The sequence below is a fragment of the Argentina silus genome (assembly GCF_951799395.1).
Source record: "Argentina silus genome assembly, chromosome: 21".
NCBI classification, from domain to species: Eukaryota; Metazoa; Chordata; class Actinopteri; order Argentiniformes; family Argentinidae; genus Argentina; species Argentina silus.
Genome location: NC_139675.1, coordinates 477388 through 499777, shown reverse-complemented (window position 1 = coordinate 499777; position 22390 = coordinate 477388). Strand labels below are relative to the sequence as shown.

General features: G+C 44.2%; 1 protein-coding gene across 1 annotated transcript in view; it reads right to left on the bottom strand.

Moving 5' to 3' along the window:
* LOC310820930 (storkhead-box protein 2-like) overlaps positions 1-56 on the bottom strand; it is a gene marked incomplete at both ends in the record, with an annotated part of 18818 nt that extends 18762 nt beyond the window's left edge. Inside the window, one exon of the mRNA XM_083692771.1 lies at positions 1-56. This exon is cut by the window's left edge and continues 350 nt beyond it. Coding sequence (XP_083548897.1) covers positions 1-56 — 56 coding nt within the window.
* Between the last annotated feature and the right edge of the window lie 22334 nt (positions 57-22390).

The following is a 22390-nucleotide window of genomic DNA, read 5'->3' as shown; positions in this document are numbered from 1 at the left end:
ACCCGAGACAGCACGATAGCCAGCGAGTGCGGCGCGAGCTGCAGGAACTTCTCCATGCTTTTTTTTACAACAGCGTTTCTCTGTCCGTTATCACACAGACCACCGAATCCTCCGCGCGGCAGAGCGTTTTATTACGCACCTTGATACATTTCCAAAACGAGCCCATCTTCGCGGTATTACAAATCTCGGTTTTATTGAACGCGGTCCTTGTCGTCGTCCCACGGGAATCCTGACGACGGCACACGTTCCATCTGCAATTCCATCGCGTAGAGAATATCAATATGCATGTTTCACCTGACAGAGGATCAATAATCAAGCAACAGCCGCCATCGATATGAATCTGAACGCGTCCAGCGGCGGTGTCATTGTTCCAACACAGTGCGCCAGTCCAATGCCATCCATGTCAATTGATTAGGCAGCCTAATAATAAACACGATTCTACCGGAGACGATCTGTCAAATAGGAACATAAAGCCAAATATTAGCGTCGCAAATATTTCCGTTACCGTCTTCTACGACCGCGTCAACGGAGTTGGCCGCAGTTCGTTAAACGACGAGAGCCGCTGCTTCGATTCTCACGTCGATCAATCAGTATTGGGAACATCGAGCCTCGGATCCTCAGACGATGACTTCATCGGTTCCCCGTTCATGACTTCATTCCGTATTTCTCCTCCGCCTCACCGGGAGGGCGCACCGCTGTTCACAATTCACGCGGCGGCGGCAGCGACGAATAATGCTGAATACCAGCCCGGTAAAAAGGCCGGTCCAAAGCCCGGTCCAAAGCCCGGTCCAAAGCCCGGTCCCAACGAAGACAGGCCGGCTAAGCTACATGTCGGTTCGGTGCGCGTAAAGCGGTTCTTCAGAAAGCAAGCCGCGCTCGCTCACACACCGGGTCGGTGAACGGTAGCCCGAGAGGAAGAGCAGGCGCGCACAATCTACTTTACCGTAACTCCACCTGCAGCACCCCCTCTGAACACAACACCGCTGCGCTCTGCGCCGGGAATTACGGGAGGAACCGCAACAGGTGAAAATAATAACGGTTAATGATAAGGACGCTTCCTACTCCACACTAAATACTCTCCGCTTTCCCCTTCCACTAACCAACAGAGCTCACACCTACATTAAGGCATCCTGTTTGGGGTTCATAGAGCGTGAACTAGTTCATAGAGGTAAACCTACATTTGGTTATGACAATCACTGAATCAGTTATAACAATATATGCCATTTTGCTTTTATACAAAGCGACTTACATTGCAGTGAGTGCATACATTTCAGTATATATGGTCCCAGCGGGAATCAAACCCACAACCTAAGCGTTGTTAAATCCATGCTCTACCAACTAACCCATTCTAACTTTATAGCGTTATAAGGCCTGCTTCCATCCTCTCTGTAGTCAGATAGATCAGACCTGGCAGTGGAGGCTCGGGGAAGCTGGTATAGGCTCAGGGAGGCTGGTAGGGGCTGATAGAGGCTCAGGGAGGCTGGTAGGGGCTGATAGAGGCTGGTAGAGGCTCAGGGAGGCTGGTAGGGGCTGATAGAGGCTGGTAGAGGCTCAGGGAGGCTGGTAGGGGCTCAAAACACACTGGAGGAGCAGACCTAGGTTCACACTGGAGGAGCAGACCTAGGTTCACACTGGAGGAGCCCTAGGTTCACACTGGAGGAGCAGACCTAGGTTCACACTGGAGGAGCAGACCTAGGTTCACACTGGAGGAGCCCTAGGTTCACACTGGAGGAGCAGACCTAGGTTCACACTGGAGGAGCAGACCTAGGTTCACACTGGAGGAGCAGACCTAGGTTCACACTGGAGGAGCCCTAGGTTCACACCGGAGGAGCAGACCTAGGTTCACACTGGAGGAGCCCTAGGTTCACACTGGAGGAGCAGACCTAGGTTCACACTGGAGGAGCCCTAGGTTCACACTGGAGGAGCAGACCTAGGTTCACACTGGACGAGCCCTAGGTTCACACTGGAGGAACAGACCTAGGTTCACACTGGAGGAGCCCTAGGTTCACACTGGAGGAACAGACCTAGGTTCACACTGGAGGAGCCCTAGGTTCACACTGGAGGAGCCCTAGGTTCCTCCCTCTTGGGGATTCTTCTTCGGTGCTTTTTGAGAAGGAAGCGAGCACAGGAGTACGCGAGAATTGCGTCAAATTTCTAACTGTTGAGAAAAGGGCCACAATGTGTTTCCCACAGGAACAGAAGTTGAGTTCCTCCCTGGAGGTTGGTCAGTGTTGTGGTTGTGACACCTGATCCTTTAGAGGGGGGAGGGGATCCTCCTGCTGATCTGATTGGCTGCAGGTGTGACCTGGTTCAGAGATACACCTGTGTGAGACTCTTGTCCTGATTGGTCCCCGGAGACCTGGAGTCTGCTCTGGCCCTGTTACACACTCTAGTCAGAACACAGAACACTCTTGTAGAACATTCTAGTAGAACACTCTAGAACACATTAGTAGAACACACGAGTGGAACACACTAGTAGAACACTCTAGAACACTCGAGTAGAACACACTAGTAGAACACATATATATATATATATATATATATATATATATATACACACTCACCGGCCACCTTGCCAGTACCGGGTTGGACCCCTTTTTTTTGGTCCATATTGACATGATAGCATCACGCAGTTGCTGCAGATTTGTCGGCTGCACATCCATGATGCGAATCTCCCGTTCCACCACATCCCAAAGGTGCTCTATTGGATTGAGATCTGGTGACTGTGGAGGCCATTGGAGTACAGTGAACTCATTGTCATGTTCAAGAAACCAGTTTGAGATGATGTGAGCTTTGTGACATGGCGCGTTATCCTGCTGGAAGTAGCCATCAGAAGATGGGTACACTGTGGTCATAAAGGGATGGACATGCTCAGCAACAATACTCAGGTAGGCTGTGGCGTTAAAACGATGCTCAATTGGTACTAAAGGGCCCAAAGTGTGCCAAGAAAATATCCCCCACACCATTAGATATTTGCGTTAACGAGCAGTTGAACAGGTGTACCTAATAAAGTGGCCGGTGAGTGTGTATACACATATATATATACCATAATAATAATACATAATACATATATATATACATATATATACACACATATATATACATACTATAATATATATATATATATATATATATATACTATAATAATAATAATACATTATACTGCACATAAACGATGAGCACAGCCTCGTCTGCTACAGTTGTAGTCTCATCCAGTTGTTTGGCAAATGGCCCATTCCCAAGCTTTTCAGCAGCTGTTGCTCACAGTCACCTGCAATCTTATCAATTCTGTCTTTCACCGTATTATTTGATAGTGGGACAGTCTTCAGCTTGTCCACCTGCACACTTTCTCTACCATTACAATACAAGCTGGCTTCATGGGCTGCTGGCCATGTTGTGTGGTTTCTTAGCCTATTAAAAGTGACCATTCTGAAGAGGCCTCTGAGCCCTTCTGTGAACCGCTGCCGGCCCTAACAGACACTGTTCTAATATCCATCGGCTTGTTTGCCTTTGCAAATCTGTTTTTTCCTGATGAAAAATTCCCGATCTTTATTCACAGTTTCTGGGTGCATCCTAGTAGAACACTCTAGTAGAACACTCTGGTAGAACACTCTGGTAGAACACTCTGGTAGAACACTCTGGTAGAACACTCTGGTAGAACACTCTAGTAGAACACTCTGGTAGAACACTCTAGTAGTTTCTGGGTGCTTGGTCTCCTGGTGTCGCTTCATTCTGACTGACGTTAAGCCGGGTCACTCACAAGCTAGCAAGCACGCCTGTGTATGGCAAGGGTGACAAACCCCCACAGCGTCCTACAGAGGCCACACACAGCATAGTCCTACAGAGGCCACACACAGCATAGTCCTACAGAGGCCACACACAGCATAGTCCTACAGAGGCCACACACAGCATAGTCCTACAGAGGCCACACACAGCATAGTCCTACAGAGGCCACACACAGCATAGTCCTACAGAGGCCACACACAGCATAGTCCTACAGAGGCCACACACAGCATAGTCCTACAGAGGCCACACACAGCATCCTACAGAGGCCATACACAGCATAGTCCTACAGAGGCCACACACAGCATAGTCCTACAGAGGCCACACACAGCATCCTACAGAGGCCATACACAGCATAGTCCTACAGAGGCCACACACAGCATAGTCCTACAGAGGCCACACACAGCATCCTACAGAGGCCATACACAGCATAGTCCTACAGAGGCCACACACAGCATAGTCCTACAGAGGCCACACACAGCATAGTCCTACAGAGGCCACACACAGCATCCTACAGAGGCCACACACAGTATAGTCCTACAGAGGCCACACACAGCATAGTCCTACAGAGGCCACACACAGCATAGTCCTACAGAGGCCACACACAGCATAGTCCTACAGAAACCACACACAGCATAGTCCTACAGAGGCCACACACAGCATCCTACAGAGGCCACACACAGCATAGTCCTACAGAGGCCACACACTGCATAGTCCTACAGAGGCCACACACAGCATAGTCCTACAGAGGCCACACACAGCATAGTCCTACAGAGGCCACACACAGTATAGTTCTACAGAGGCCACACACAGCGTCCTACAGAGACCACACACAGTATAGTCCTACAGAGGCCACACACAGCGTCCTACAGAGGCCACACACAGCGTCCTACAGAGACCACACACAGTATAGTCCTACAGAGGCCACACACAGCGTCCTACAGAGACCACACACAGCATAGTCCTACAGAGACCACACACAGCGTCCTACAGAGGCCACACACAGCATAGTCCTACAGAGGCCACACACAGCATAGTCCTACAGAGGCCACACACAGCATCCTACAGAGACCACACACAGCATAGTCCTACAGAGGCCACACACAGTATAGTCCTACAGAGACCACACACAGCATCCTACAGAGACCACACACAGCATAGTCCTACAGAGGCCACACACAGCATAGTCCTACAGAGGCCACACACAGCATAGTCCTACAGAGGCCACACACAGCATAGTCCTACAGAGACCACACACAGCATAGTCCTACAGAGGCCACACACAGCGTCCTACAGAGGCCACACACAGCATAGTCCTACAGAGACCACACACAGTATAGTCCTACAGAGGCCACACACAGCATCCTACAGAGGCCACACACAATATAGTCCTACAGAGACCACACACAGTATAGTCCTACAGAGGCCACACACAGCATAGTCCTACAGAGGCCACACACAGCATAGTCCTACAGAGGCCACACACAATATAGTCCTACAGAGGCCACACACAGCGTCCTACAGAGGCCACACACAGCATAGTCCTACAGAGACCACACACACACTGAACACCAAAGGCTCAAAAAAGATGGATCATAACATGATGTCATGATGTAGTTTTACAATCACTTCAAGCTTCATACATTCAAGCCTACACACATGCAGTTGGATAGTGGTGTGTTTTCACTGAGATGTTGGATGTACAGATGTTCCCTCTCCCCTGTGTGTAGTGTGTAGGGTGTAGTGTCAGTGTAGCTCTTGTGATGAGTAGCCCTGCCTGAGACCTGTCAGCCCAAATGTCTTCCTCGGACCACAAGGATGTCCTCTTGGTTTAATGGTAGAATCTTGGGTCGTCCAGGGGAGAGGTCCCCAGTTTGAGCCCTGCTGGTTCCATCAGTCCCACTCTGACCACTAGAGGGCAGCAGTGTATGTACATCAGAGTGAGTCTCATTGGATATTTGAGCTATGATGCTGTATTACGTAGCGATGTGTCCTCTCTGTGTGTAGTGTCAGTCCCACTTTGACCACTAGAGGGCAGCAGTACAGGTCCTATGAGATGGAGGAGTCTGACTGGAAAGTCTTCAGGACTGTCAGTGGAGGTTTATACTGCTGCCTCAGATCCCATCTACAGCCGTTGATGAGAACCAATTAGTTATTTGCTCATTGTGAAATATGTGAAAAAGTGCAATAAACTGACAAAGCAGAAGTGTGGGATTTTTCTGTATATTATTTTATTACTTTTTCTTTTTCTTTCTGGAAATGCAACTGACAGTGAAACAATCCAGATCAGGGGTGTCATACGGCCCGTGGGCCGGAACCGGCCGCCAAAGGGTCCAATCCGGCCCGCGGGATGATTTTGCAAAGTGTAAAAATTAGATACTGCAATTTTTCAATAAAAGTAACTGCTATTTCAAATGTGTCCACTGGGGGTCGCACACACTGTCAAGCAAGCAAACTAATCATGCTGGAGCTGCCGGTAAAAAGAACGTGTTTAGAATCTATTCTACTTGTTCTTTTGCTGTCAACATAACACTTTGTGGCACCCTCATTACCCAAAATGGCTTTATCTAAAAGGAGAAAAGTGGACACAGAGTGTAGAGTTTTCCAAGAGTTTTCCTATTTCTTTACAGAGGTGAATGGAAACCTGTGTGCTTGGTGTGTTCAGCAGGTTTCAGTCCTCAAAGAATATAATATTCGGCGCCACTATGAGACTCATCATGGCGAAAAATACAACAACTTGCAAGGACAACTGAGAAGAGAGAAGATAAATGAATTGTTAGCGGGTCTGAAGAAACAGCAGTGTGTTTTTACCCGTAGCCGAGACATCAGTGATGCAGTGAAAGCTAGCTACCTTAATGCTAGCGAAATAGCATTGGCATCAAAGCCGACTGTGAGGGTGAGGACAACAGTTTGTTTTGGTGGAACTCTATTGTTCATGCACTGCCACAACTTTTATGTATTTTTTATGTATAAGTTTTATACATTTACAAGGCAGGGGGATAACTTAACCTTCTTCCTTAATAGTTGCTACTTCACTTTGCATGGTGTGGTGTGTCAGTTCAGGTGGTCAGGATTACTACACAGATGTGGAAATGAGTCAATTTAAAATAATTTCTAGATCTTGACAAGTTGTTTTGATCATTGACTAAATAACACTGACTAAATCTTTTGTGCCTTTGTAGATAAAAAAAAATGCGTTTATTGAATAAAAAGTAAAAAACATGAAAACGTCTTATCCATGCTTTGGCAACTGCCGACCCTACACTTTCTCAGTGTTGGCTCCCCTTAAAGACGAAGATCTGTGTGACTGCTTCATTTACACTTCATTTTTCATCATGTTTTCATTGGGGAACAAGTTGTAGGTTTTGATGGTGCAGCCACGCCCCCTTCCACACCGCAGCCCTGGTCCTGACAGCAGCTACACAGTGGGTCTTCCGCTTCCTGGACCACGCCACCTTCCACACCGCAGCCCTGGTCCTGACAGCAGTTACACAGTGGGCCTTCCGCTTCCCGGACCACGCCCCCTTCCACACCGCAGCCCTGGTCCTGACAGCAGCTACACAGTGGGTCTTCCGCTTCCTGGACCACGCCACCTTCCACACCGCAGCCCTGGTCCTGACAGCAGCTACACAGTGGGTCTTCCGCTTCCTGGACCACGCCACCTTCCACACCGCAGCCCTGGTCCTGACAGCAGCTACACAGTGGGTCTTCCGCTTCCTGGACCACGCCACCTTCCACACCGCAGCCGTGGTCCTGACAGCAGCTACACAGTGGGTCTTCCGCTTCCTGGACCACGCCCCCTTCCACACCGCAGCCCTGGTCCTGACAGCAGCTACACGGTGGGTCTTCCGCTTCCTGGACCATGCCACTCATGGGCGATTCTTACGGGCACTTTCATGTCCTTTGATCATATTTTATTAAAAAAAATATTTATATATATATAATTGGGATTATTCACACTTTCATAGTTATCTTTACAATGAAAGTACTTTAGGAACTTTTTACTTCCTTGACCATACCATTCATATGCGACTTGCCAAACTGGTCGGTCAAACCAAGCTCAGAGAGAAGCGCGACCACGACCACGTCTCTAGAATCTCTGATCTTCTCTTTATGTTCAGAATCGTTTCTCACGTATTCCGCTTTTCCCCGCGACGTTTTGCTCCGCGGACCGTTCGTGAAAAATGTTCTGAGAAGGATGTTTGTAGATACACTGTAATCTGTCAATTGTAATGCACATGTGCAAATAATAAACTGAGGCATAATATTGTTGAAATTGCACTTATTTTCAGGTTCATAATGTTTTGTAAAAAGATAGTTAACTAAATGTGAATTTTCAGAATGTACTTGTACTTTTTTGCACTAAAACAAAAAGAAAAATTGGGGGTTTTCGTTATTTGTGGTTATTATGCTATGACTTTACTGGTCCGGCCCACTTGAGATCAAATTGGGCTGTATGTGGCCCCTGTTTTATATTGATTGTTACATTCCTTTACAGTTCAGTCTTCTTCTCGTTGGTCCTGTCGGCCATCATGCTTTATGTTAACATGTATAGTTTATTTCCCTCTTCTATTCTCCCATGGACCAACCACAACTCACAAACCTCATTTCCCCCAAGTGCCTCTGTGTTTTGGTAGTAATGACAGTAACTCACCTTCTGCCTCCTCCTTCTCATTCTGATGAAGGCAGCACTAGTCTACTAGCCTGAACTAACCCTGGAGTCAAGGTCCTTCATTTACTACAATGATGATGATGATGATGATGATGATGTCCATATAAACAAAGTATTTGTGAAACAAAGAGCCGTGTGACCTCATGATGACTCTCCACATGTCAGAGGCATGTCTTGTTTACATGTACACCAGAAATAATACCAAATATACCATAATGGACTAAAATTACCATGTGAAAAGATATAATCTGTAAATAAATAAAATAACCTAGTGGATCAAATTTATTACATTTATTTATTTTTGCCATCAATCCTCAAAGAATCCTAACCCAAACCCTTTGCTGTGACTAAAATGTCTTAAACAAGTCACTCAACAAGTTGAATTGAGTCTGAGTACAAGGATAGTTGTAACTATTATCCTTGATTTAAGATGGACTCAATTCAACTTGTTGAGTGACTTGTTGACAACATTTGTGCCTTTGAGCTCAGTGTGATAAAAGGAAGAAAACAAGTTGTTTGGGTTTGTTTTTTCTCTGCTGAAGAAATGTGTGTTGGTTGTGAGTAGCTTGCTGGTGTAATGGTAGGAGACATACCCCATGAGCAGACGGTAGCTGCTTCAAATCTTGTTGTGCTTTCCAAATGTGTCTGCACAGTGAGAGAAATTACAATGATTAAACATAGGGTATCCAGAAAGTTGAATGGGATATGCAGTATAGATTTGAAGTGAGAGTTTTTTTGCAAAGAATTACCTATCCTAATAAATCCGAAATAATAAAGTTATTTCGTGATCTTATCCATAACCACTGCTGTACACTGTTCTGGAAGGGCGGGGGGGGGGGGGGGGGGGCAATCCCTGAAACCCCCCCCCCCACTTCTGTCCGAGCCTTGTCCGCACCTTCCAAGCCAACCACCCTACAATGATGCCGACTCTCCGCTGGTCAGACCTTGCACTGATGTTCCAGTCAGCCACCTCAGGCAGCACAGCTGTTCTACCTTGTGGTAGAAGAGCCGCATACATCTGACTCCTTTTAAATAAGTGGGAATCTCTTAATAGTTCCAAAAGCTGGACTGCTTCATAGATATTATTCATTCAGGATAGCTCTGAAGCATTGGAGAATGACAAACTGACATGACGTCTATCAGTTTAATTTATAACCAACACACCTGACTTTAATTTCCTTGATTGGGGAATAGCTTTGTGGGTAGTCAGCCATCTTAACATTTAACATTCAGAGACGATTATGTCTTGTTATTTGATCTTTATTCCCCATAAAGCCAGACCTTGCTCCAGACCTATCCAGACGAATCTGATCGAATGAAACAATCCCTTTTGTTCTGTAATGTGTATGTGCAATATATTTTATACTAACAAGACCAATTTCCCAAGTGTGAGACAATAAAGCTTTTCTGAATCTGAATCTCATCTAAACATAAATCTGATTTAATTTAATTATGAACAAATAAAGGATGTAACCTAACATTTACCCAGGAATGATTTGACATGGAAATCACTCACTTTAGCCATGGTTTTCCCTTAAACCAAAAGTAAAACAATCTGGACCCTTTTTCCTGAAGTGTGCACTTCTGCTCTGCAGCATGGATCCTCAAGGCTTAAAAAAAGGCTTCATCCTGTTTTTACATCGATTGGTGGCAGTACACAGAAATAGGAATGAGAAGTAGGAATAAGACCATGCATTTGCCATGATGCTAAATCAAGATGGCCGCCTTAGACTTGACAAAAATGGTCCGTGCCTGTTCATGGTGCCATTTCAAAACCTTTATGGCTTCTGTATTTTTTCTCTCCCATATTCAAAGCTTAATATACTCAGTAACACATCAATTCACTGGCCTGCACTTTGCTGACACACATTAACCCTTGAAGATATTCCAGAGCTTGTTTGACTCATATGTTTGCCCAATGTTTTAACAATATACTGTCTTGACAGATTGTAAAATTCCTAAAACTTTTAGGTCAGGTGGGATTTGAACCATTATTTCAGAGAAGATCTGCACAAAGCGACAAGGACTTATGTAGTGCACCACACAAGCTCTCAGGAAACATGTGCTTTTCATTACTCTTTACTTTTTTCAGAAATGTGAATTGCAATAAAGAAAAAGCACTGTTTTCACTGTTTAATTGTGCCACAGCAGTTCAATTATGCCACAAAAGATTGTTAGGAAGTAGAAAATGTAAGATTTTAGTTCAAGTTAGTTTTAGACCTGGAAGACTTCACATACAGGTCTTAATCACACAGCCACTGAGGTGTCAGACTTCTTCCCAAAAATGTGAGAAGATGAACTTACTGTCATAACCCTCTGAGCTCCCCAGCAGTGTTTGAATTATGACATCCCCCTCCCCCTCACAACACCACTGCCATACCCCTCCAGCCAGCCCTTGTTGGAGCCCAGCTGAATCTCATTGCCAATCAGTCACTCAGCCACTACAACGGCCTTGGAAGAAGTTGTTTCCTTCACCAAACAAGCTACAGTAAGAAATAATTGTTTTGGTTTTGTTTGATTGTGTTTTAGATTTGAGTTTACATGAGTTAAAGTACTTTTTGGCTACAGTGATTTGGCCTGGGAATTACATAAAGACCTTTGACTGCTACCTACCTCTGACCCTCCTTCCATGCTGTTCCACTCAAATGTGTTGTGAGAGATAATTTTACACAGTGTTGTTGTATGTGGAGTTTTACACAGTAGTGATGCATTGCCTCTGCTCTCTAGCATTGGTTGCTAGTCATGGTTCATACAACCTCCACTCACAGTCTACAATTCAACTCCGTATACCAAAAGTCAGAACATAACTTGGTAGAAAAGGTTTTTGACTCTCCACCACTCACCTGTCCGTTAAAGAAAACAGGTGTAGCTACGTGTGCAGTAGTCAGTTGCTCTGAAATTAGATTCCTGCCTTGTCTGGAAGGTTGTGAAGAGTGGCTGTAATATGCTGTTGAGTGATGCAGTCTGTGCCTCTTAATGTAAAATTAGATTAGTTTAGATTCAACTTTATTGTCATTGTGCAGAGTACAAGTACAGAGACAATGAAATGCAGTTAGCGTCTAACCAGAAGTGCAAAAAAGCAGAAAAGTGCAGTGTGAACAGTATATACAGGTAGTGCAGTATAGTATAAGTAGTGCAGTGTAAGCAGTATATGAATTAGCAGTAGCATTATAAGCAGAATAAATAGAATGCAGTATGAAGCAGCATATGAGCAGCATATGAGCTGTATAGGCAATGCAGTATAAGCAGTATATATGTATTAACAGTAACATTAGAGTAAATAGCAGAATAAATATGGAATGCCGTATAAACAGGTATGTACAGATATGTGCAGTGTATTAACAGTAGTATTAAAAGAAAAATATAAGGATATGTGCTTTATAAACAGTATAGACAGATATGTACAGAAGAGCAGTGGTATGTAGTAAGAGCAGTGTGTACAAGTGAGGATACAGTATGTACAGTTTATAGGAATACTGTAGGGTAGAGTAGTGCAATTGTCCGGGGGGGGGGGGGGTGCAGGGGTTGGTAGGTTGTCACCTCGGTGCAGAGTTGGAGTTCAGTAGGGTGACAGCCGCAGGGAAGAAGCTTCCTCTGAACCTGCTGGTTCGGGTGCGGAGAGACCTGTAGCGCCTCCCGGAGGGGAGTGGGGTGAACAGTCTATGGTTGGGGTGAGAAATGTCCTTGACGATGCTGCGTGCCTTACGCAATCATCGTTTGCCCTGGACAGCCTCAATGGAGGGGAGTGAGGAACCGGTGATGCGTTCCAGTCAGATGCAGAGCAGTTGCCATACCATACTGTGACACAGTTGGTGAGGATGCTCTCGATGGTGCAGCGGTAGAAGTACACCAGGATCTGAGGAGACAGATGGACCTTCTTTAGTCTCCTCAGGAAGAAGAGACGCTGGTGAGCCTTCTTAATCAGGGTAGAGGTGTTGAGGGTCCAGGAGAGATCCTCAGAGATGTGGACACCCAGAAACTTGAAGCTGGTGACTCGCTCCACCTCAGTCCCGTTGATGAGGATGGGGGTGTGTGTGCCAGCTTTTGACTTCCTGAAGTCCACAATGAGCTCTTTGGTCTTCCTGGTGTTGAGAGCCAGGTTGTTGTCGGTGCACCACACTGTCAGGTGCTGGACCTCCTCCCTGTAGGCCGACTAATCGTTGTTGCTGATGAGACCAATCACCGTAGTGTCGTCTGCGAACTTAACAATGGAGTGTGAGCCATGTACAGGTGTGCAGTCGTAGGTGAAGAGGGAGTAAAGGAGGGGGCTCAGCACACAGCCTTGTGGAACGCCGGTGTTCAGAGTGAGGGTTAAGGAGGTGTGGTTGTGTAGCCTAACAGACTGCGGCCTGTTGGTTAGGAAGTCCAGAATCCAGTTGCAGAGGGAGGAGTTGATTCCCAGTTCACTGAGTTTGGTGATCAGTTTGGAGGGGATGATGGTGTTGAAAGCTGAACTGAAGTCAATGAACAGCTTGCTCACATAGGTATTGCTATTGTTGAGGTGGGACAGGGCGGAGTGAAGTGCTGTTGAGATGGCATCCTCTGTACTCCTGTTCTGCCGGTAGGCGAATTGGAAGGGGTCCAGTGAACAGGTCTTGAGTTGAGCTAAGACCAGCCTCTCGAAGCACTTCATGATGATGGGCGTGAGTGCAACTGGGCGGAAGTCATTTCATTCGTTGCAGTGGAGTGTTTTGGCACCGGCACGATGGAGGTGGTTTTGAAGCACGCAGGGACAGGTTGAATATGTCAGTCCAAACCTCAGCACAGGCCCTGAGGACGCGTCCGGGGATGCCATCAGGACCAGCAGCCTTGCGTGCATTAGTCATGCTTAGTGCCGCACACACGTCGGTGGGAGATCTGCAGGGAGCACAGCCTTGATGGCCACCTCCTTGTTGTCCCTGTCAAAGCGGCCATAGAAGTGGTTCAGCTCATCAGGCAAGGAGGCGTCGATGGAGAGGGGTGAGGTGTTAGTGGGTTTGTAGTCAGTGATGGCCTGGATGCCTTGCCACATGCGTCGGGGGTCAGAGTTGTTCTTGAAGTGATCCTCGATCCTTAGCTTGTGGTTGTGCTTGGCCTTTTTGATGCCCCTCTGCAGGTTAGCCCTGGATGAGCTATCGGCCCGAACATCCCCTGATCTGAAGGCAATGTCACGTGCCTTCAGCAGGAGTCGGACCTCTCTGTTCATCCATGGCTTCTGATTCGGGAAAGTGGTAATCCGTTTGAGTGTGGTGACACTATTGATGTTGGAATTGATGTAGTCTAAAACAGTGGAGGCATATGAGTCAATGTCCGTGTGGGAGTCATGGGTGGCAAACACACCCCAGTCAGTGTTTTCAAGTCAGCTCCCTCTGGCCAGACCTTGACTGTCCTCACTGTCCTCAGAGTTGCTCTGGGGGTTAGATTCCTGCCTTGTCTATAAAGTTGTGAAGAGTGGCTGTGATGTGCTGTTGAGGGACAAAGTCTGTGTCTCTGAATGCTATAAGGATTTGGCCTGGGAGTTACATAAAAACCCTTGACTGCTACCTGCTTCTGAACCTCCTTTCATGCTGTTCCACTCAAATGTGTTGTGTGAGATCATTTTACACAGTGTAGTTGTATGTGGAGTTTTATACAGTAGTGATGCATTGCCTCTGCTCTCTAGCAGTGGTTGCTAGTCGTGGTTCATACTACCTCCACTCACAGTCTAGGATTCATATACCAAAAGTCAGAACATAACTTGGTAGAAAAGGTTTTTGACTCTCCACTACTCACAGTGTCCGCTAAAGAAAACAGGTGCAGCTACATGTGCAGTAGTGAGTTGCTCTGGGGTTAGATTCCTGTGCTGTTGAATGACTATCTGTGCCTCTGAATGTAAGGATTGTAGGTTTGAATCTGGATATAGTCCTGGGGTCAGTTTTCTGAAAGCTTTGGAGCTAATGCAATATTTTATCCCAAGTGTCAGGCCCACTCTCTCCTAGATCAGCTACAATGTTAATTGTCAACTGGTATAAGAACAGCTGTAGCTGTTCCACGCTTACAGTTGTTCTCGATCAAATTCTTGAAACAGTATTCGACTTTTGAAAACAGTTAACATGTACCCCTTAATAGTGAACACGTTTGCTAAAACACCACATTTGCACTGTAACTCTCACAACTTAGAACCCATGTCACAAAAGTACATCAAAACAGTATCCTTTGTCATCTAATGAAAAGTTCAATCGACCATTAATTTCATTATGACGCACAAAATAGTAACTATAACCATCAATATTCATTGCAGGTTGGACAACTTCCATTTGAAAACAAATGTGAAAATACAGTAAGAATTTCACTCAGCAGAAAAATGTTGTACAACAGTTTATGGTGGTACTGCGCCTGTTACAGAGAATATGATTTGCTACTATAAATATAAATCAAGTTCATCTCAAATATTCAGAATCAAGCAGGTCGTTACAACAACAAAAATGGCTGAACACAAAAAGTGGCCAAAAAACCATTGTTACGGCTGCACCTGATGCCTTAACCCAAGATAGTTTCGTTATAGCTCGCCTTTTAAGAGCTCTCTTTTGGTTATATTTGTTTGTTTGATTTGAACAGCACCCACAGGCCCTTTTTCCTTTGTAATTTTACCTCTTGTGTTACCATAAAGAAAACTACCTAAGTTCCTTGTAAATAAAATAACTTTAATTTACCAAATCCAACTGGTTCCTATGTTGCTTCCCTTTCCCCCGAGCTGGGTTGTAACACCATTTAAAGTAATCTATTCTCTCCTGTATGCCAGGCCACATGTTCTATTACCGATGACCTATTTCATTTGTGATTACAGACTGATTGTTAGTTGAACTGTTGAGCAATGAGAGTTTATACGTATAGAGTAGAGATGAACTATAATGGGAGAAATAGCTTTATGCTGTAAAGGAAATAATTTGGTTTTGTTTGTCAACACTTACTCAATAGATTTTTGTGTCCTATTTTCGGTAGGTGGCTAACTTTAGCATGTAGTGTGAAGGCAATGAGAAATGACTAACCATTTAGCTGAAAATGTTACTTTTGTATGTTATTGCTCTGCATATGTGACCTTCAGTTTCATCCAAATAGTTGAAGAAATTGAGTAAAACTGCAGCTTTCTGTCTTGCTTCTGCTAGGTTAAGTTTTGCATGTTCTTGAGTAGCAGAGTTGGTGGCATTGGAAACGTGCATTTGTTGCGAGCAGCTTGGTGGTGTATGGAACATGCCCCATGAGCAGAAGGTAGCTGGTTGATATGTCCATGTTACTGATCTTGTTACACTTTTGCTTTGCTTTTTTTGCAGGTGTCTGCTGATGTTGACGTGTTGTCCCAGTGGTAAAGGACAGGTCGTAAGCAGAATGTTGCTGGTTCAAACCCAGCTGAGGTAAGTTGAGCAGTTTCCAAGTGACCTTCCTTTGGAAGGTTTAGGTGGTGGCTAATTATTGGTAAAGATGCTTCTTAGAAGAAGAATTTTATATATATATAATATTCTTCTTCTTAAGAAGCATTTTTACCAAGAATTAGCCACCACCTAAACCTTCCAAAGGATGGATGGGGAGAGAGAGATCTAAAACAAAATTAGGGGGGGGTTATTCATTTAACACACAGAAAAAAAGCTTTCTTCTCAATAACCGCTGCTGGACACTCTCTCACATCCCCCCCACTCTCCTTTTTTGTCCGAGCCTTGTCCGCAGCTTGCGGGGGGACACTCTCTCACATCCCCCCCACTCTCCTTTTTTGTCCGAGCCTTGTCCGCAGCTTGCGGGGGGACACTCTCTCACATCCCCCCCACTTTCCTTTTTTTTGTCCGAGGCTTGTCCGCACCTTCAAGTCATCCACCGTGGTGACACACCGCTGATCAGACCCTGCACCGATGTTCCGGTAAGCCACCGGAGGCAGCACGGCTCCTCTACCTTGCGATAGCAGCCACAGGGTCTCGCACATGTTCCAGAGCTGTGAGCAGGTCTTGAACCTGTAACCTCCTGATCTTGGAGGAGCGGTATTAACCGCTGAGCCACAACTCCTTCACACTTGACACACTTCGTTTCTTATATTTGACTTGAAGGTTTGTGGAAACATATTCAAAAGCAAACCTAGTTCCAGGGCTATGACCGGGTCTTGAACCTGCAACCCCGTTATGATGGGGCAAGGTACTTGCCCACAGAGCCACGACTCCTTCATACTTCACACACTTCGTTTCTTATATTTGACTTGAAGGTTTGAGGAAACATATTCAAAAGCATGTTCCAAACATAGCTCAAGCACCATCACTGGGGCTTGAACCTCTAACCTCATGATGATGGGGCAATGTACTAACCGCACAGCCACAACTCCTTCACACTTTACATACTTCGTTTCTTTTATTTGATTTGAAGGTTTGAGGAAACATATTCAAAACTAAGTCTTGAACCACTGATCTTTCATAGGTGAGGCAAAGCTCTTTGCAGGGAGCCACCACACTATTCTCCTGCATCCCTCTTAATCTTTGACATCAAGGTTTGCAGACACATGTACAAAAGCAATACAGTCACACTCCAGAGCAGGTTTGAAACCTCAACTTTCTACAAATCAAAGATCTTACAGCAGCGCCACAGCTACTTCGTGTTACTGGTGCTTCTACTTATGTTTTAGACATTGAGAGTTGATTAATAAGGAGTGCTGGAGGTCTGGTTCACGCTTTAGATTTAAAATGCAGTTGTTGAGGTTCAGCTTTATGGGGAATGAAAATCAAATAACAGGGCACAATTGTCTCTGAATGTTAAACATCTCTACCTATGGCATGACATTACTGTTGATTACTTCTTTCTACCTGTGTGTGTTCATGGACACTAGAGGGCAGTTCAGAGGCTGCCACTATCAGTCAGAAGAGAGGAAATGAGGCAGGATCCAGTTTAGGTTTTATTGAGGTTGTGTGTGATTATGGTAGAGAAGCAAATGTGAAATAAATAATACTTCATTAAGTCAAATCAAGTATCAATCAAGCAGCTAGAAACTGAAATGATGACCTAAAGTTGACAAACACAAAAAGCAGAAACAAAGAGTCAACTGTGACTGTATTGCCAGCAGAGGACAATTTCAAACCTTTGGTTTCCCATAGACTCAATGTTAGAGCTAGATCTACTAACTGTTTCTATCCCGGTGATTGTTGCAGTAGATCGGATTCATCTGGATAGGTCAGGAGCAATGGAGGAAAGCACATACCTGATTATTAGTTTCATTATCACTTACACACCTGTTAGAATTTTTCTTGATTGCCAAAGATGAAATCCATTGGTTGGGTTTAGACAACGCTGGCCAGGTTGAAGGAAGTCATCTTCAGTAATGTGATCCTACAGGTAGACATTTAACATTCAGAGACAATTGTGCCTTGTTATTTGGTCTTTATTCCCCATAAAGCCTAACTTTAAGAACTACCAAGTTATGAATCCTAAACTGAGTGAAGGTAGTATGAACCATGACTAGCAACCACTTAGAGTAGAGGCAACAAAAATCACTACTGTGTAAAACATCTCTACCTACTCCTCTGTATAGAATTGTGTTACTGACTATTCTGTGAAAAGAAAATACAGAATCCATGAAGATAAAAGCATAGCAATGGCACTAAGAACATGCAGGGACCATTTTGTCAAGGCTAAGGCAGCCATCTTGGTTTAGCATCATGCCATGTGCACAGCCACTGTAAAACTATACAATTGGTGCCAGAAAGTATACTCACACAATTACTAGGCTTTCAAGCCTTGAGAATCCATGCTGAGGAGATCAGGAAAAAGGGAACAGATTTGAGACAGTTGTTTAACACTAGCATAGCAGAAGGAGAAAACACTGGCTTTAAAATACATCAATGAATAAATGAATTGCATGTTTAAAAAGGGTTAAAATAGTATGGGAAAATATTAAATGTTATGTAAAATAGCAAATGTTTGTTTAAAAAATTAAACTGCAGAACTAAAAGCATGTACTGGATGCACATGGCACAATAGAGACAGAAAAACAGCTATTGCAAATACCTTAGAAGACAGCTATTGCTAGAGCTAAATTGCACATGCTTTCAGCAAGGAGTCCATCAGCAAAGGACTTGCTGGAGGTGTGTCCCAGTCCTTTTATACTGGCCCTGCCGGTGAAGCCATTGGTTGAAGGCCACATTGGATACATTGATTGGGTTAGAGAGATGTCAATCTAATTATAGGTGCAGTGGCAGAGGGAAATTCTGTCATGGACACGTCATGCACACTTTTCAACGCATACACCTTGCGCGCACACACACACACTCTTACGTTTGAGGCTCATCCAGAGGCAGATTTACAACCTGACCCTTGATTGCTATCGTACACACTACTCTGTCATTGCCTTTGCCTGAGAAGACTGTTAAATATAAAGTGAAGGAGACACACGTCTAAAGCCACATCCTTATATATACTGGACTCCTGTGGCTGTTTACAATGTTGCTCTAGTCATCTTTCAGATTCAGAAAAGCTTTATTGTCCCACACTTGGTCAATTGGTGTTTTTATTGTATAAAAGATATTGCACATTCACATTACAGAACTGCAGAGTAGCAGTGATATAAATAGCATTTTGAGACATGTCGGCTGCATAGTAAAATAACACAAATGCGTTATCCAACGTAACAGTTTATTTAATAAAGAGTTCATATTACATTCATATTTGCATTTAAGTCGAAGTTTGTTCATTATTGTGTCTCTTATCCAGATTAAGTGGATGTAACCTCACAGAGAGATGCTGTGCAGCACTGGCCTCAGTTCTCAGGTCAAACTCATCTCACCTGAGAGAGCTGGACCTGAGTGACAACAACCTGCAGGATTCTGGAGTGAAGCTGCTCTCTGATGGCCTGGGGAGTCCACACTGTCAACTGGAGACATTGAGGTAAATATCTGTAAAGTAATTTGCCTCACCTTCTTGAAAACTCTTTGTTTGTAATAAATATTTTTGGACATTTTGTACATTCTTTCTATTTCCTATCTAGGCTGAGTAAATGTGTTCTCACAGAGAGATGCTGTGAAGCACTGGCCTCAGCTCTCAACTCAAACTCCTCACGTCTGAGAGAACTGGACCTGAGTGACAACACCCTGCAGGATTCAGGAGTGAAGCTGCTCTCTGATGGACTGGGGAGTCAACAATGCAGACTGGAGATAAAAGGAGGTAAAACTTTAGCTGACTTTCCTGGAGGTAAGAAAATATGTTTTGGACTTTGAGCATTACCTTCATTTTCTATATAGGCTGTAACCTCATGGACAAATGTTGTGAAGCGTTGGTCTCAGTTCTCAGCTCAAACTCCTCACAATGCCACCCCCACACTCCTCCAGCCAGCCCTTGTTGGAGCCCAGCTGAATCTCATTGCCAATCAGTCACTACAACAGCCTTGGAAAAAGTAGTTGCCTTCACCAAACAAGTTACAGTAAGAAATAATTGTTGGTTTTGTTTGATTGTGTTTTAGATTTGAGTTTACATGAGTTGCCTCCCATTTTACTTGTCTTTTTGACCAAAAGTCAGAACATAACGCATGAAAAGGTTTTTGACACTCCACCACTCACAATGTCCGTAAAGAAAACAGGTGAAGCTACGTGTGCAGTAGTCAGATTAGATTAGATAACAGTAACATTATAAGCAGAATAAATATAGAATGCAGTTTGAACAGTATAAGCAGTATATGAGCTGTATAAGTAGTGCAGTATATGTATTAACAGTAACATTATAAGCAGAGTAAATAAGCAGAGTAAATATGGAATGCAGTATGAACAGTATAAACAGATATGTACAGATATGTGCAGTGTATTAACAGTAGCATTATAAGATAAGTAAAAAATAAGGGTATGTGTATTATGAACAGTATAGACAGATATGTACAGAAGAGCAGTAGTATATAGTATAAGAGCAGTGTGTATAAGTGAAGATACAGGATGTACAGTTTATAGGAATGCTGTAGGGTAAGAGTAGTACAATTGTCCGGCGGGGGGGGGGGGGGGGGGGGTGTAGGGGTTAGTTGGTAGGTTGTCACCTAGGTGCAGAGTTGGAGTTGAGTAGGGTGACAGCCGCAGGGAAGAAGCTTCCTCTAAACCTGCTGGTTTGGGTACGGAGTTAGATTGCTGTGGAGTTAGATTCGTGCCTTGTCTTGAAGGTTGAGTGGCTGTGATGTGCTGTTGAGTGATAGTCTGTGCCTACTTCAGGGTTAGGGTCATCCCTGAGTAAGATTACACAATCAAACATTAGTACGTATGGTAGCCTACTTAGTAATCATCCCTGAGTAAGGTTACACAATCAAAACATCAGGTTTTTGCTCTTCCCATCTACTTGATAGATGAATTAAGGTCACTAATTAGTATGGTCTTAATTGAAAGGAAAAACCAAAAACCTGCTGACACTCAGCCCTCCATGGAATGAGTTTGACACCTGTGACATAAGTCCTTCTCACTTGGTGCAGATCTTTTCTTCTCTGCAATTATGGTACAAATACCAACCGACCTAAAAGTTGGAAGTAACTTTACAATATGTCAAGAAAGTATACTGCTAAAATAGTGAGCAAACATGAGTCAAACAAGCTCTGGAATATCTCAAAGGGTTAATGTGTGTCAGCACAGTGCAGGCCAGTGAAATGATGTCTTACCAAGGATATTAAACTCTGAATATCGGAGAGAAAAAAAATACAAAAGCCATTAAGGTTTCAAGATGGCACCATGAGCATGCAGGGACCATTTTGTAAAGGCTAAGGCGGCCATCTTGGTTTAGCCTCATGGCATATGCATGGTCTTTGTCATAATTCTGCAGTCCTATTTCTGTGTACTGCCATCCATGGATGTAAAACCATTACAAAGGATTAAGCCTTTTTTAAGCCTTCTTCTTCTTCTTTAAGCCTTGAGGATCCATTCTGAGGAGAGCAGAAGAGCACACTTCAGGAAAAAGGGTACAGATTTGGGACACAAAATTGTTTTACTTGCCTGAACAAAAAAGGAAAGTCATGGCTAAAGTGAGTGATTTCCATATCAAATCATTTCTGGGTAAATGTCAGGTTACATACTTCACTTGTTCATAATTAAATTGCTCAAAAAGCAGCAAGAACTGTAGTTCGTTCCTAGGTTCTTTAGCTGGCTATAATGTTGACCAATTTGTTGCCAACAGTTAATTTATGCAGCATATCTGTTTGCAGTTGGATGCCTTTACATTTGTAGAGTTGCTTTGTAGCTAATTTTATAAAATTGTCAGCAACTATTCGATAAGTTAGCAAACAGTTCATTTTTCTATCTTGCAAAATACAACAGTGCTATGCTAGCTCACACAACAAAAGAACTTTAGCTACATTTGCTTACCTTTGTATTCAGTCTTGCTTCATTTTACCCCAGTATTCTAAATGGCCAGTTTCATCATGTTTCAGCTGTTATCTGTACCTGCCAGGAACTGACAATGTGTGCACTGCTAGTGCTGGCTAAAATGGGAAGAATGTAAAATGTTAACAAATGATATTAGTTTATTTGAATGAGTTTTACTACCTCGAGCATGCATCCTATTCGAGTATAACATTAGCCGGTGACTAACACAACCTCTTAACCCATCAAAAACTGAGCGTTTGAGGGAGAGTAGCAGGGCTACATTTGTACGGAAAGACTACTGGAAAATGACAAAAACCTCATGTTTGGGTGAATCTAATTTGATCTGGTGAAGCCAAAACTCAAAGAAAACATTGGAAATCACAATTTGCAGACCTAAAAGCACTTACTGGATGCACAGAAAAACAGCCATTGCTAGAGCTAAAATGCTTGCAGCAAGGAGTCCATCAGTTAAGGACTTGCTGGAGGTGTGTCCCAGTCCTTTTATACATGTGTCCCAGCCCCGCCCCTGAAGCCCATTGGCTAAAGGCAATATTGGATGAATTGAATGGGTTAGAGGCTCCTTTGCATTTTTCGCAATTCGTTTATTATACTTGACTTGAAGGTTTGA